General features: G+C 41.5%; 1 protein-coding gene across 1 annotated transcript in view; it reads right to left on the bottom strand.

Annotated features, from left to right (window-relative positions):
- spata5 (spermatogenesis associated 5) overlaps positions 1-15,560 on the bottom strand; it is a 128,551-nt gene that overhangs the window by 17,521 nt on the left and 95,470 nt on the right. Inside the window, exon 16 of the mRNA XM_034133753.1 lies at positions 6,674-6,838. Coding sequence (XP_033989644.1) covers positions 6,674-6,838 — 165 coding nt within the window. The remainder of the gene's footprint in view (positions 1-6,673; positions 6,839-15,560) is intronic.

Below are 15,560 nucleotides of genomic sequence, written 5' to 3'. Positions count from 1 at the left end.
CCAGGTGTCACTCTGGGCAGGTAGGAAGACAGGTGATTTTAACAAGCTTCTAGCTAACAACAACTGCGTCCTCCTGCGTGACCCCCCCCCCTCGACCCTGCCCCCCTGTCCTCTCGAACCAAGTCTGAAATCTCAGGAATGTAATTAAAGTCAAAGCTTCAGGTAGTCAGACGGCCAGGACTGAGGGCCGAAAGGTGCTCAATGGACAAAAAGTGGCCTGATTATAATTATACAAGCTCGACAGGTGACAGATCCCTGGACTATTGACTTTGTTTTAATCCTCCCATTACTTAAAAGATGTAATATCTATCTCAAATATTCAATACAATCACCAAACAAACAATTAACAATATAAGGTTCACAGGGAGAGTATTGGTTGCAGGCCTACTACACTTTTGGTTCTCAATCCACTACACGTAATGCCACACAGTTAAACACATATTTGTATTACAATTAATTTAGAAGGGAGAAATAGTCATTATCACACAAAGAAAGGGTTGGTGATCTTAAGACTGATGCTTTGAATAATAAACAAAGGGAATCTAATTCATTTAGTGTGTTATTATTATCTCATTAATATGTAAAGGCTGTCCCGCAAAACAAGCTTTTGAATTCAAATTGTGTCTTGTTACCTGCAGTCAACATATAACACATGCCATGGTTTCAATGAACACTAATAGAAGACAGCCAAGAAACTTTCATAACAGTGTATTGCTTAAGAGGGCATTATAAGAATAGTACATTACATTTCATTTAGCTGACATTTTATCCATTTTGAGATAGACGCTCGGCTGACCAATGATTGTCGGCTGCGGCTCAGCTAGCTTCCTGCTGCATTAGCAGTTAGTACGCCAAGTCAAATATAATGGCTCAATAGCCGCTTTCACACCAAGTACTTTGCCGTACTTAGTTCCAGCACTTAGTTCCCCCATGGAACTAAAGAGCCGATCGCGTTCAAACCGGAATAAGTCCCCTGAGGGAAGATTACGCAAATGAAGCCGCTGACGTCACTTCTTCTTCTTCTGCTTTGGGTTTACTGGCAGGCCGCAAACAACTTCACGGCGTATACTGCCACCCGAAGTCCCCGGAGTTGGGGACTGGCTTCAGTAGAAGCTGCTGGGACTCCCAGCAGCTTCTACTGAAGCCTTCCGAGTAAATCACCAGAATGCCGACACCTCCTCATCTCCACCGCTCCCATGTTTTTTTGTGTTGCCATAAGTTAGTCTCTCTGCGTTGGTGCGCGGGGCTAATGCTAATGCTAATAATGCTAATGCCAGCAAATACAATGGCGGCTTCAAAAAACTTTTCCGAGTTTTACGGGCCGTGGTTTGCAATTCGCCCAGCCAATCAGAAATTGGAACTTTTTTCTCCTCAGGAAAGTACCACCTCTCTAGCAGGCACTAACAAGGGGGTAAAAGTTCTCATGAACTAAGTTCTCTTTTTGGTGTGAACACAAAATCCCAGGAACTATCGGAACTAAACGGGAAAAGTACTCCGGTGTGAAAGCACCTAATATGCTCTGTTAGACATGGAGAGCTCCAGATACTTTCAATGTCCATACAGAGACAACACCTCTCATTCCTCCAAGAGATGTGTGGTACAGGAACATGTATTGGTACTGAGTGAGAAATGTGAAATCATACAGTATGTGCAATGGCAAGAAAAAGTATGTGAATCTGAAAGTAATCTGCATTAATTAATCATAAAATGTTATCTTATCCTAATCAAAGTCACATAGTGAAACACAGAGTAAACACAATGTGTTTAAGATAATAACACAACTATATTAAACAGACAAACAAACATTCGCAGTGCTGATGAAAACATATTCAATTCATTATTAAAGTTTGAGATCATTGTTAGGTATTATAATTTGCATTTAAAGCATCAATACAAACCACAACTTTTATTTTATGTCAATCTTAATACCGTAATAACACCTTTCTGTAAGTGATATTCTCATCTTCATATATTATATTTATAGTACTGTATATTTGATCTCAAAAGCGATGTCCTTGTTATAGTTTTGGATACAATTCTCATTGTTTGTTTAACAAATTCTCAAAAAACTGGGATTTTAAAGACACTTTTTGCAGTTTTTACTATTATTATTCAGTTAAACAAACTGTTATTCAGCAGCCGATCCGTCTGATGTCTTTTCACTCTCTATTGCCAAAACGTTTCTTTGTGGCCAACATTTACTGTATTTACTGAAATCTCATTTACTGTAAACACACTTGGGTGTCTTCCTGCAGCAGGAAACACAAACACTTTGGGACTTGTGGGGGGGGATTATATCCTGGGGACATCTGCTCTTCTTAAACATTGGTTAAAAAGGAAAGTGGAAATGTTTAGCCTTCCAACTCAAAAACAGTAAAAGGGCAAAAGGTAATGTATTGAACCATTACAGAGAAATATAAGAATAGACAGAACAACCAGTCGATATGCGACCAATCAGCAGTCACAGTCAATGTGTTTGGACATTTACTTGTTTATTTACTTGGTGATTTGCTGCATTTGTTCCTCGTAAACACAGCATTATGTTTGGTGCTGTGTTGCTGTGTTATCTGTATCCTGTTTTCTCAAACTTCCCCTCAGTGATCATGGCAGTTTAAAGTGTCCTGTCATCTAATCTGATCTATAGCGTTGGTATGTAGAATATAATACGTACACAGGTGAACTTTTATCATCTCCACTGTGGCAAGTGACTGCAAACCTCCATTCCACTATACGAGAAACCCCGATGTCAAACACAACACCTGATAGCAGCGGATAGGTTTCTCGCTGCATACCTCCTCCAGGTGTACGCCTGCTTTAGGCTTGCTTTTTTGGGTGGGGGCTGCCAAATGGTGCGTTCAGGATATGAGGAGGCCCTATAGATAACCTCAGACTGCCCTCGAGAGGATCATAATGTCAAGAGAAAATATGGAAAGTAACACCTCAACGCCTCGCTCTCCTGATCAGACTTGATTTTGGAAATGATGAAGAGTGTTCTGAGCTCGCTGAAAGAGAGGTTGGAGTTCACACATGCCTGCGTGTAAAGTGTAAAAACCCTTGAGAAACTGGTGTTCGATTCTTTAATAAAAAAACTGTCACTTGCACACTTGTATTTATTGTAAGGTATCCTATGTTTATATACATTTTTAGTAAGCAGTAGTAGGAAGTTTCTCTATTACAGTGTATTCTAACTTATTCTGTATATTTAATATTGTTTATTCTATAGATATGATCTATCTATCTAATATATCTAATGGAATTTATTCTCATCTAATCCAATCAATCCTCAAGTATAATCAAATGTAATCTAATCTAATCAAATCAAATCTAATCTAAAATAATCTATAACTTGACTCATTCTGTATAAAATGGAAGAGTTCTAATTAGATGTGAAAATACCCTTCGTTATAAATTAATAAAAGTTTAATTAAAAAAAATAATACTTCAAACCAGTGAACGTGTCTGGATAAAAAAATGAATATACCTGATGTGAAAATAACCAATCGGTTTCTTACTTAAATTGATAATTTCTCCGTGTAGGAGGACCCCATTGCCTCTTAATCAAATCAAATCAAATCAAATCAAATCAAGTTTTATTTATAAAGCACATTTAAAAGCGATTTTTGGTCGAGCCAAAGTGCTGTACATGTAATAAAAACACTTTACTACAATCACAATAAAAGACAATAAATTACAACAGATATATAAAAAACACAGGGAATAGTCAGGAGTCGTGCTCCGCTCTGACTAGAAGGCCAGGGAGAAGAAGTGTGTTTTTAGAGTAGATTTAAAAACCCCTAGGGTCTGGGCCGACCTCACATGGAGGGGCAGAGTGTTCCAGAGCCTCGGGCCAGCTGCTGCGAAGGCTCGGTGCCCTCGGGTTTTAAGCCTGGTCTTGGGCACTATCAGCAGCAGCTGGTCAGCAGAACTTAATGCTTAAAATATGGCTAATAAAGAAGTTAGCAGTGTTTTAAGACAAAAATACTTTTCTGTCCTGCACAATCTTAGGCCCCGCTCACACGGGACCGTTTGCGTTTATGCACAGTATGCGTATTCAAAAAAGTCTTCCGTTCACATGCATTAGTTTCATTTAACGTGTCTGTTCAAACGAGGCCGCTGGAAACGCTGTAGTACATATGCCGGGACTGTAAGTGGCGCTGTAACTTCCGCCAAAATACACCAAAAGCAGCGAAGAAGAGCAGCCCAGCAGCCCCCGCCGCAATGTTGCCATGGCTACCCTTCTGTTCATGCCCCGCGGTGTATTTAGCAACATGTAGTTCATGTAATTCTCCATGTCCACTTGTTGCTGATGGTTGTGGTAGAGGAGCTGTAGATTTTGCACTAATATCTGTAGCATGGTCAGTAGTAGTAGCACTAGCAGTAGCTACTGACAGGAGGAAGTGTGTGTGGCGATTGCTGGTATTCAGCGGGATATAGTCATTTCCTCAGCATATGGATAAATGCAACGGGGAAGTTAACTGAAAGAAACCGAATCTGTGGATATTGCATCGACCGACCAAGAAGCACGTCTCCGTGGAGAGGACGGCTCAGAAAGAGAGATATTCTCTACAAACACCGGGTGAGATCGCTCCTTTGTCAATATAATGGATCAATGCATGAAATCTGACTCTGTTTATTTTGTTTAAGGAGTATATTGGGCGTTAACAATTCTGGTTTGCCTTTTATAATATTATTTCATTCAAGAACCCCTTGTGCGTTTAATTAACACAGCTATTTTTGATAGTTGCTGCAGGAGAGGTGGGGAGAGGTGGGGCGATCGTTATTTTTTCAGGAAATATTCGTATCGAGGTGATTACACGGACTCGGTTGACTCCCCAGAGCGTTTCGTTTGCAAATCTATCCACCTTGGGACCCGTTATCGTTTGTGGGGTCAGTTTCTATCGGCCTCGTGTAAATAATAGGGCTATACGCACGCGAAACTATGCAGATACAAGCAGTTTTCTCTTCGTGTAAACGGCGCCTCAGGCAGTCAAATGAAAGAAACAACTCATCAGAGATTCATCTGAACACGGCAGCATCACAAACATGCTACACATAAAGCGGGAACAATGAAATCTGTGTTTTCAAAGCCTGCCGAGGAACGCTAGGGTCTGAATCGTTTAATGACGGTTGTTTTCTGAGCCTGTCAGAAGACCAGCATAACATTTCTATCACGTCCGTGACCCTCCAGGTCTAAATATACAGCTGGGATTTACATCCAGGGGGAATGAAATACTGCACATCTTATAGGAGTGTTTTGTTCTTTCCCTGTCGAATGGTAGATGAACTCTGAGTCACGTTAAAGGTCAACGACAAACATGATTTCTTTGACAAAGAACAGATATATCTATAGAGAACGAGACCATGTACACACAACTCTACAAAGTTTCACATTTTGCATAAAATAAAATACACACATGCTAAATCCCACCAAACGTAAAGTTGGTAAATGAGTTTATATGGCCTCAAATTTGACACAATCCTTTTTTAAAGTGATTTTTTTCCCTCAAATGTTCTTCTCATTTGTTTCCTAGGAGGTCAGTAGCAGTTGCTCAAGACAATGTGAATCACGCGAATGCAAAGAGACAAATGTGTCACACAAAGGAGTGTTTGTACGATTAGTCGCAGTCTGCTGTGGAGTCACGAGGGCGCTCTGTGACACAGCGCAGACACAACACAGACATCATGGGAAAGCACAGCAACATCTCGCTGCAATGCACACTCTAATAAGAAGTAGTCGGAAGATAATTATGTCTTGTTTCGATATGAAGACGTCTTTTTTTTACAACATTAGCTAACAAGAAACAAGTCTAAAAAGTTGATTGCATGGTTCATCAAACTTATATATGTCCGGCAGTGATTCAGTCAGTAGGGGCTTGGACTGGGAGCCGTAGGGTCGCCGGTTCAAGACAGACCTAAATATGGAGTGTGGACTGCTACTTGGAGAGGTCCAAGTTCACCTCCTGCCCTGCCGTGGTGCCCTTGAGCAAGGCACCGGACACCCCCCTTCCCCCCCCCACTCCCATTGCTCCCTGTACAATAGCTGCCCACTGCTCCTAGTACTAGACTCCTGGTACTAGTATGGGTTAAATGCAGAGAACAAATGTCACTGTGTGTGCTGTGTGCTCTGCATGTGAGACCATTACAGAGGGTTTCATCCCTCCCAATTCTATTCTATTCTATTATATCCCAAAATCTAGTGGAAAACAACTACAAAGCTTTTGTTAAGGGAATATGTTGGATTTCAAATAGAATTGGAAGTAGGAGCTAAGTATTGTTTTTGTAAGTTTTTGTGTTTCTCATATTTTCCTACGATACTGTTATGATTGGCTGTGAATAAGAAAATATGAAGGACAGACCATCTATTTCTATTTATGGTAGGTAACATAAGATTATTTTCTTCTCCCTGCTCCTTTTCGGGTATGGTGTGTTTATAGAGACATGTTTTGCAAATAATTGTTATACATTAAGTTGTGCATACCATGAACAGAAGTGAATTGGACTTCCAGAATGTTGCACAAGTAAGAAAACGATTACGCTTACTTACTTAAAGAATGAAGGTTAGGGTTATTGGTGAGTTTCAAGGAATCTTTTTAGCTTGTTCCTGTGCAAAAATATGTGAATGGATATTTCCCTGTTGACCCATTATTCATCAATCAAAGGAAATCTGACTCACCTCAGCTCCAGAGTACTTGCCGGTCCGGGTCACCAGGTCTTCAATTGACACATTTTGGGCTACAGGCATGTTGCGGAACAGGAGAGAAAATATTTCCTGTCGGGTCGGAGCATCTGGAAGAGGAACGTAGATGATTCGGTCAAGGCGACCTGGACGCATCAAAGCCTGTGGGACAGAACAAAAGACTCTTAAGCATCTAAGCCTTCATCACATATTTTACAAATGGTCACACACATCAAGTTAAGAAATACAAAACCAAGCATTATTGAAATCTTCTTTGGCTCACCCCGGGTAGCACATGTTAAATTCTTCTTTTTTTTTTACTTTGTTCATTGGGTTTTTTCAATAGCATACAGTTATTTTATCCGAGCATGTATCAAAAGTAAGTAAACAAATCGTCACTTTATAGAAAAATAGGTAGAGTAACAATGTAAATACTGCTTAACACCAGGGCAAACAAAATCCCACACAGACAGACAAAAACAAAAACAAAATAGAAAACCAGTCAGCTAAAACAAAAATGTCAATAATAAACAATACATGTCAGTATGGCAGCAAGCACATGTTAAATTCAATTCAGACTTTTTCCAGCACATTTTGCACATGATCACTTCAAGGTCACAGTAGTACTGTCAAGAACTGCGTCTCTGACCTATGACATCCTTACTGCCTGCTTGTTACGGTGGACATCTAGTAACTGGCTCTACTAATGAATTGATTGCACACCTCTTCAGACAGGACCATACACCAAATGCCTAAAATGCAAACTGTGAAATGCACGTTTTCCACTTGTAGCAGTCAGCGTGGAGACAATGTTTACGTTATCTGATAAACCCTCCACTTCCTACAGATCACATCTCCGTGACCCCAAAACAGTCCTTGAGTACCCAAAGCTGCCGCTGTCTCGCTTGTCAGACGTCATTAAGTGGCAGGCGCCTCTCAAACACAGACAGGCAACAGACAGACAAATAGGCCGTGTCTCCATTTGCTCTCCTCAGCCAGGCTGGGACAAAGTGGTTTGGTGTGGTATTCTTTGGTTTAGGGTGTGTGTCCATTTGACCAGCCAGCAGGCCAAAGAACAGCAGGATAGGAAAATAGCAAAATACATTTGATTGCCGTGAATTAGCATTTCATTTTAGTGCTCGAATGAAGAACCAACAGAAAACAAACATCAACTGGAACTGACAGTTTCATTGTTGAGCTTCCTCCAAGACTCAGTGAGGCCTGGTTGTAAAGACTGTGGAGCCGCTGGCTTGGGGCCAGACAGGCCACAGCGGGGCTAAACCCCGGCCAGCGGAGACGAGGCAGGAGACACACGCAGACGCAAGCCATGCAGGAGGTCACGTCAGGAGCGATCAGTGAAGGTTGGAGGGACCGCACCAGCAGCCTTTGAACTCTTGTATACGTAGACATCACACTGCTATTCATGATTGTCTGAATGCACCTCATCACGCAGGCTGGACTGCCTACTTTCTTCTTCAATATGCTTAGTCTAGTAACATGTATAGTATATTCTTATATTGTTAACATAGGACAATCTGCATAGGTTAAGAACTTCAGCAGGTTTGCAGAAACGCAACAAAATGCTGAAAAGACTATTTTGCCTATTTCATACTCGATTATTAATAAGGTTATTTATCAAGCTACAATTTAAACAAGACAAAAGAATGTCAAATACAAGCCATTTAAAGATGTGTACTTCTCTTGGAAATTGTCATGGGTATTATCACTGTTTTTCTAAAATGGTTTAAACTCAATACCTAACCATTTGGTATAAGAAGTAAATGAAAGTTGAACAAATATTTAAAAAAGATACATACAATTATCCAAAACAGACATAAAGGAAAGATTGTTTTTACCTATTTAACTATCTTTTAACCTCAAGTTTTAAGAAAACATAGACAGAATGTGAATCGAGAAAAACGGGAATTTTGCAAATCCACAATTCCATTATTTGGGAACAACTCTAAAAATATTTGATAAATATATTAGAGCACCAGAATAGCTAATAAGGTTAATTATCGCGGAGAAAGACATATATGGCAACAATGAGCCAAACCTTTTTCAAACCTCTTGCCTTAGATATTGTGATGGGTGTTCTCACTGTTTCCTGACATGTTATAGAAAGCTCTAAAAAGTAACGGAAAGTTGGAAAACACAACCAAAAAAGACAAATAAATGATCACAATTGACCTACATGTATGATTGCTTTTTCCAAGACAATAATTCACTTTAAACTTCAAGGTGCCTAGAAAAGAATTGGAATTTGAAAATCACATTAAGACCTTCAAAATCATCTGATGTAATCAAAAGCTCAAACATAGGTAGGAACGTTTCTGCCAGCTGCTGCTGCTTGAACCGTTGACAATCAACCACCATGCTAAATAAAAACATTGTGAGTTGCATCTGAAACCATGCACTGGTCTTTACCATATTAAAATCCATCTGCTTGCAAAGTGCGCCAGATGTAAATTTAAGAGTTTTATGGTTTATTTGTTTCCCCTCTGGATAACCAATTCCCGTTAACTGGGGCGATGGACAGCTTTCCTGCCTTTTATCTGCTGCTTTCTTGTGTTCCTGTGTATGTCTATGGAACACGAGAGGACGGAAACTGGAGACAAACATTAGTAGCTACCCTTAGGTAACCACAACAGAGTCTTTGGCTGACAAAGGAGCAATGGATCATGGGAGGAAATGTTCTTGTTTTTCAGGTCTCTGGATTCTTCCATTCGTTTGAGTAGAGGCTCTGGCTGTGGGTGACGAACCATCGGCGTAAAACCTATGGAGAGGTATAACGTCACCGTAACTTGAAGCAGGGAAAGGATGGCTGCTGGGGAGACCTGCTGTGATATTGATGGATAGCAGGTCCAAGGGCATTACATTAAATTCAGAAGGGCTTGAGACCTGGGGAACTTGATAAGATGTGTCTGGCAAAACAACTATAAAACAACACATGTGAGAGTTATTTTGATGTCAAGGTTCTTCTCACAGGTTAGAGGGTTATGTGTGTGTGTGTGTGTGTGTGTGTGTGTATGTGTGTGTGTGTGTGTGTGTGTGTGTGTGTGCAGTGGGGATTGCAGTCCTTTGTTGTTTGTGACAGCAGGTAGAGCCAGTCTGCACTATGCGGAGGACGTGCCAGGGACACTTCCTGAGTTGCTCTCTGTGGAAGAGTCTCGTGGCTGCATGCCAACACAAACCTGCTGACCTTCAGCTAAAAAAAAAGTACTCATAGGAATCAGAATCAGAATTGAGTTTGATGCAAAGTATGTTTAAACATACAATGGATTCGCATTGCACTGACCTAAGACAATGAGTATGGGTTAGGGTTAGGGTTCAGTTGTGGCATGATTTCACTTTGAGTTTCAAGGAATCGTTTGTTTGTTCCAGTGCAAAAGTACAGATCAGACCGGGGTCTTTATCAGCCAACACAAACCTGCTGACCTTCAGCTTGAAAAAACCCCTCAAACGAACAGATACTCCCCTGCACACCAACAAACACATGCATGTAGAGTGCGCTTGAATAAACAATTCTGGTTCATTTTTTCTGTAAAGATGCCGACCGGCTACTTCATCAGCAGTTAATTCTCCCTGCACACATAATGGAGAAGTGCCCGTGGCTTCCAGGCGCTCGGGCTCCAAGGGTTCCAAGGCGCTCCCAAAAAGCATGAGCCGACCCTCAGCTTTGAGACTGCTAAACTCATCTGACTGCCCTGGAGGGAAAGAAAGCTTTTTATTTTTTTCTTCTTTCCTCTCAGCAAGAGCAGGGGGCCCATCCATCACTTAACAAGATACACTTCCTGTTCTCAAGGATCCGGGGGTGGGGGTAGGAGGAGGAGAAGGAGGGAAGGAGAGTGAAGAGAAGGAGGAGGTAAAGGGGGGGGGGGGGGGGACCCCGAGAGACAAATACTTGGCTTGGCATGTCGGGCAAGCGTTGACGGGCTCCTTTCGTAACGGCATCATTCCACCTGAAGTCTTGGCTCAACTGGCGGAGAGCAAAATAAGTGAAATAGAAAAGAGAGGGGACAAAAACAGTGATACCAAAAGACCCAGACAACCCACTTAAAAAGGACTCCAGGAACCGAAACCCTACAAACAAACACAGATAAGTGGCGTGAGAGACAGAAGAACCACCATCAACACAAAGCAGTTGGGAAAATTATCCGTTTTCCTTACACGAGTCTGCATGACAGATCACATCCACCTTGTTGCACCACTGACATGATAAGCATCATTACACATGAGCCATTAGTAATTAGACAATGCCCCTAGGTAAAAAATACCAACTAGCTTTAAGTCAACACTGAAGCTTTTATACATTACTAAATCTGGGCGCTGTGGACAGACAAGCAGTGGTGAGAAAGTTGTGAAAAACAAGTGAGGCCTCGGCTGCAGTCAGGCGGTTCAAAACACACAAAGAGAGAAGCGAAGAAAAAAAAAAACCTCATCCGCTCTCTCCGCGGCAAGTTTCACTGCCGATAACAACAGTAATCATTCCAGGCATTGCAAGCCTCTTCAAGAAGTGATTACCCCCTAATGACAGATGACTTCCTATCTGCGAAGGCCAGTACCTCTCCCTAACCAGTGAGGAATGCTGGGAATCTTCTCCTCGGAGCGCTGTTGCCGAGCACATTCTTGGCCAACTTCAAAATCTGACCTGCTCCAAGCTACGTCTACCGACTGTTTACAAACGGACGCCCCCGCAATTCAAGGTGTCTTATTCTTAGAATGGATGCTTAGACACGGTGCGGCTGAATCAAGATCAGATTCTTACTCACACTACCTTCAGATCAAATGAAAGGAAACACTGGGTCCATGAGACTGAACATGGTGACTGAGTTCTTCCCTGCACATCTGGTGAAGTCTCTCTTTTCTTTAAAAACGATTTTTGTTGGTGCTTTTTCCAACGTGCAGCATGATATCAGGCTGTCTGGCTGAATAAGTGGCTTGCCTGAGGAGACATGAGTTGACTTTGTTCCCTGCCTGAAGGCATTTGCTGTATGTGGTTTCCTAACCTGTCAGTCTGCAATCCTCAGCCTCGGTGAGTCATTCTGACTCTGAGATGGGCCACCCTGGATTTATGCAGAACACACAGTGAACACAACATGTGGAGGGCATGATGGGAAGCAAACTCTCACAGAAAGGTTCAGAGAGGTTATCATCAGGTTAAAAGCAATCTTTGAGGGATTATAGTTGGTCTGCTTCAAGGGCAGCGACTTCTAATACTGCTAAAGATTGGGACGTGGTGGGCCTAAAACGGAGGAAGCTTGATTACAAAGTCATAAGTTATAAGGTATTAAGACATATTTTGGCAAAGGTTATTTCATTCATGGTTTGGGTAGGAGTTTGTTTTCATAGATGACAATCCTTTCAACTTTGATTGTGCAACAATTCTGTGAGGTATGCTATATACTTCTGTCCTGACCACATGAAAGCAACAGATTAAGGTCATGTCTGGATGTGTATGTACAATAAAGTACACTTTTTGTTAAACAGACTAATCAAATGTCCAATGTTTTTACCGCCATACTTGCAATTAACCTTACACCATGATCGTGCTTTTTGGAGGCAAACCCTTGTACAACATTTTGAGTAAAATCTGTTTTGGAGTTTGGTTTTTCAGATCCTTCAAATATCACATCTGTTGATTTGAAGCTAAGGCAGATTCCTACTTTGTATTGAAGAGTTTTCCACACAACATCTCTCTTAAAAGATGACATAACTTTGGACAAGGCCACGCAGTTTTCAGAGGGACACCGGACCTGCTTTATGTCAGGCCTGATTTTGATGTGGGAGAGGATCAGAGGAGCAATGGAGTGGGGAGAATGAGAGAGTAAATCAGAGAGAGAGAGAGAGAGGGGAGAGAGGGAGATGAGAATGACAGGGGGAGAGAAAGAGGGAGAAAAAGAGAGAGAGAGAGAGAAAGAGAGAGTTGGCAACCAGTCAAAAACATGAGAGGCTTTCACTCTGGATTTTGCCCTTGAGTCAAACTTGCATCCGGCAGGCGAGGCCACCGTGTCCAAGAAGCGAATAACTCTGGCGCTGTTAACCCCATGCTGTCCCACACACTCTGCAGAGCCAAGAGGAAGTCAAGATTTGTAGTTTCCAAAGTGAGGTACAAACCATTTGAACAGGTGGGTTTTTTTTTCTTAAAAAAGACTGGCTTGGCATAACAGAGCAACCCATTCAGGGTAAAAAAGGAAATGACTGATGATTGGTTAGTGTTTGTTTTTCTTACGAATGCAGCAAGCAGAAATGCTGTACATGTCATTGTGGAGGAACATCTTTAAAATGGTTTCAATCTGATCGCAATCTTATCTATAAAACTTTTTTATTTCAATTTTTAGTTCAAAATACTAACGTGGTTTACATTTTTAGCGACCCTAAAAGAATGTACTGTAAGAGGATATTTCTAGTTTGATCAAACAGTTTTCTACTTTAATAATACATTCTCCTAACTATTGCAAATGCAGATAGATGGAAACATGGCAATTGCACAATCACAATCACGGTTTATATACAAAGCCCTATAACCAAATGATCTGTATTTGCATGTCAAACTGAATACAAGTGCACCAGTACTGTTGTTAGTAATCCCTCATTACCAAAACATTGAATCCGGCTGGTTTAGGGCTCTGTTTTAAATGGGTGTGATCCTTTGACTTCTTGTGTTTTCGTACCCTGTTTTTAGCGATGTTTGTGTGATCTGAGCAATAAACTTAGTGAGTGCAGTGTTATTATTATTGATAGGAATGGTTATGAAAGACTAAGGGCTGTAATAAACATTTTTTTCCTTTAACACATGCACAGTTTAGTGTTTGTTTTTGTCCATACAGTGTCATGAATTTACACATTTTCATTTTTAGTACGTGTGGCCCCAGCAGGAGTGAGACTCTAATCCTGGCAGGACCACAGAGAGGTGTGTGTGTGTGTGTGTGTGTGTGTGTGTGTGCGTGCGTGTGTGCGAGAGGGTGGGTGTTGCTGAGCATAGGGTCATTACAGAATTAGATGTCACACCTCTTTTACCTTTTATGGTGTGTGTGTGCGTGTGCGTGTGTGTGTGTGTGTGTGTGTGTGTGCGTGTGTGTGTGTGTGTGTGCATGTGTGTGTGTTTGAGGGTCACAATCATATGGAGACCAGGTGATGAGGCTAAAACAAGGGGGAGGAAGGGGAAGGAAAAGTAGCAGCAGCTGTGTTGCTCTCCTTTTGGGTCTGGGGTGGAGGGTGAGGTGGTGTTGGTGGGGGGCACTCACACCCCTACAGCTGCCCTGGGGGCCGCAATAAAGTCCCTGAAACTGTCAAAACAACCCCGGCTGACTGGCCCTCACACCTCCAAGAGAATAAAAATGGCCAAAAAAACAGCCTTATTTTGATAGGAATTGGTCGGCAGAGAGTGTGTGTGTGTGTGTGTCGGTGTGTGTGCGTGGGTGGGTTGGACCACCATACGAAAAAAAAAAAGGTGAAGAAAAGCAGAGGAAATTAGACCGAGGCCATGTTGAAATGTCAACTCATTGGAGCCCAAAATAAAAAGGCAGTAAAGCGGGTGCCATAAAATACATGTATGTTTGCTTTACAAAGAGGCGTTTCCTGTGAGCTGTCCGCAGTTCGCAGTTTAATTCTACGGGGCCTTACGTTCGGTGTAAACTCGCCAGGTCTGGTTTCCATAATCCGCCTCAGAGCCTTTGGGCAACCTCCAAACTTCCCGGTCAAGTTGCTGCCATGATAAGACAAATCTGGCGACCCTCTCTTATTTTCTTCTCGAAAAGTAAATCTGATTATTTGTTTATTTCTTCAAAATCACTCTTAGCATTCGGTGCCACTATCACCCTGACTAGTGTCCCCCCTTTTACAGTATTGTGGTTTGTTGTTATGTACAACTGTGAGTGTCAAGGGGTGAAAGTGTAAAAAGGTCTCTGAATTATAACAGGCACAGTCCAATGACAGAACACAATGCTAATCAGTGGTGTGTGTCTGCAAATAACGCCTATTTTTATCATTGACTAATTACTTAATTGAAACATTAATCATGTATTCTATAAAACATCACAAAACTGGGAACATTTACCATAAAAAGTTCAGGAAGTCCAAAGTAAAAGTAAAAAAGTCGAATGTATTGTTTCCCGACCAGCAGCCCAAAACTCAAAGATATTCACCTAATAACAGTAAAAAAATAAAAAATTCATAGAATTCCTGCCATTCGAAATGCTCGAACTTGGCTATCAAAATAGTTTTCAATTAAATACAAAAAAATACTGATTTATGACAGAAAATATGACTTTCAATTTGCTCAGGCTTACTGTACAATCAAGATGGGACTTTTACACACACCTCCCATCCACTTCCGACACACATACACACCATCACACACACCCACCCACACACACACCATCACACACACACCCCCCTTCTCCCCAGACGCAGACTGCAGGTGCCAGGCCCACCTCGGGGTCCCTGCCGGGCTCTCGTTAGGCCTGGTGCCATTCAGGCGGCTCCTAACACGCAATCCTGAGTGCTTTGTGTTTCTCTGACAGCCCTTGTCGTCCTCCTCATGTAGTGGTGGAAAAAAAAAGAAGAAAGAAAAGAGGAGGACTTCAGGGATTATTGCTTTGAAGAATTTGACAGAGCCACAAGGCTGGGATTCACATTGCACCTTTGGCTATTCTGTAGGACTATACCAAAAGTTCTGCACATTTCTACATATTTGCTAGAAATCAAAGACACATTAAATCACTGCTGCCCGTTTACAGATGCTTATACTAGTATTTTATTCTCTATTTTAAAGTAATTCATTTCTATATTATCTTAAAATCCATATGTAGAGACTTAAAAACAGCTTACGATAAGACATTCCTCCATTTTGTCAACTATTATTGCACTATATATTCTAACA

The sequence above is a fragment of the Trematomus bernacchii genome, unplaced genomic scaffold (assembly GCF_902827165.1).
Source record: "Trematomus bernacchii unplaced genomic scaffold, fTreBer1.1, whole genome shotgun sequence".
Taxonomy (NCBI): Eukaryota; Metazoa; Chordata; class Actinopteri; order Perciformes; family Nototheniidae; genus Trematomus; species Trematomus bernacchii.
The sequence above is the reverse complement of the archived record's forward strand: the minus strand, read 5'-3'. Positions and strand labels throughout refer to the sequence as shown.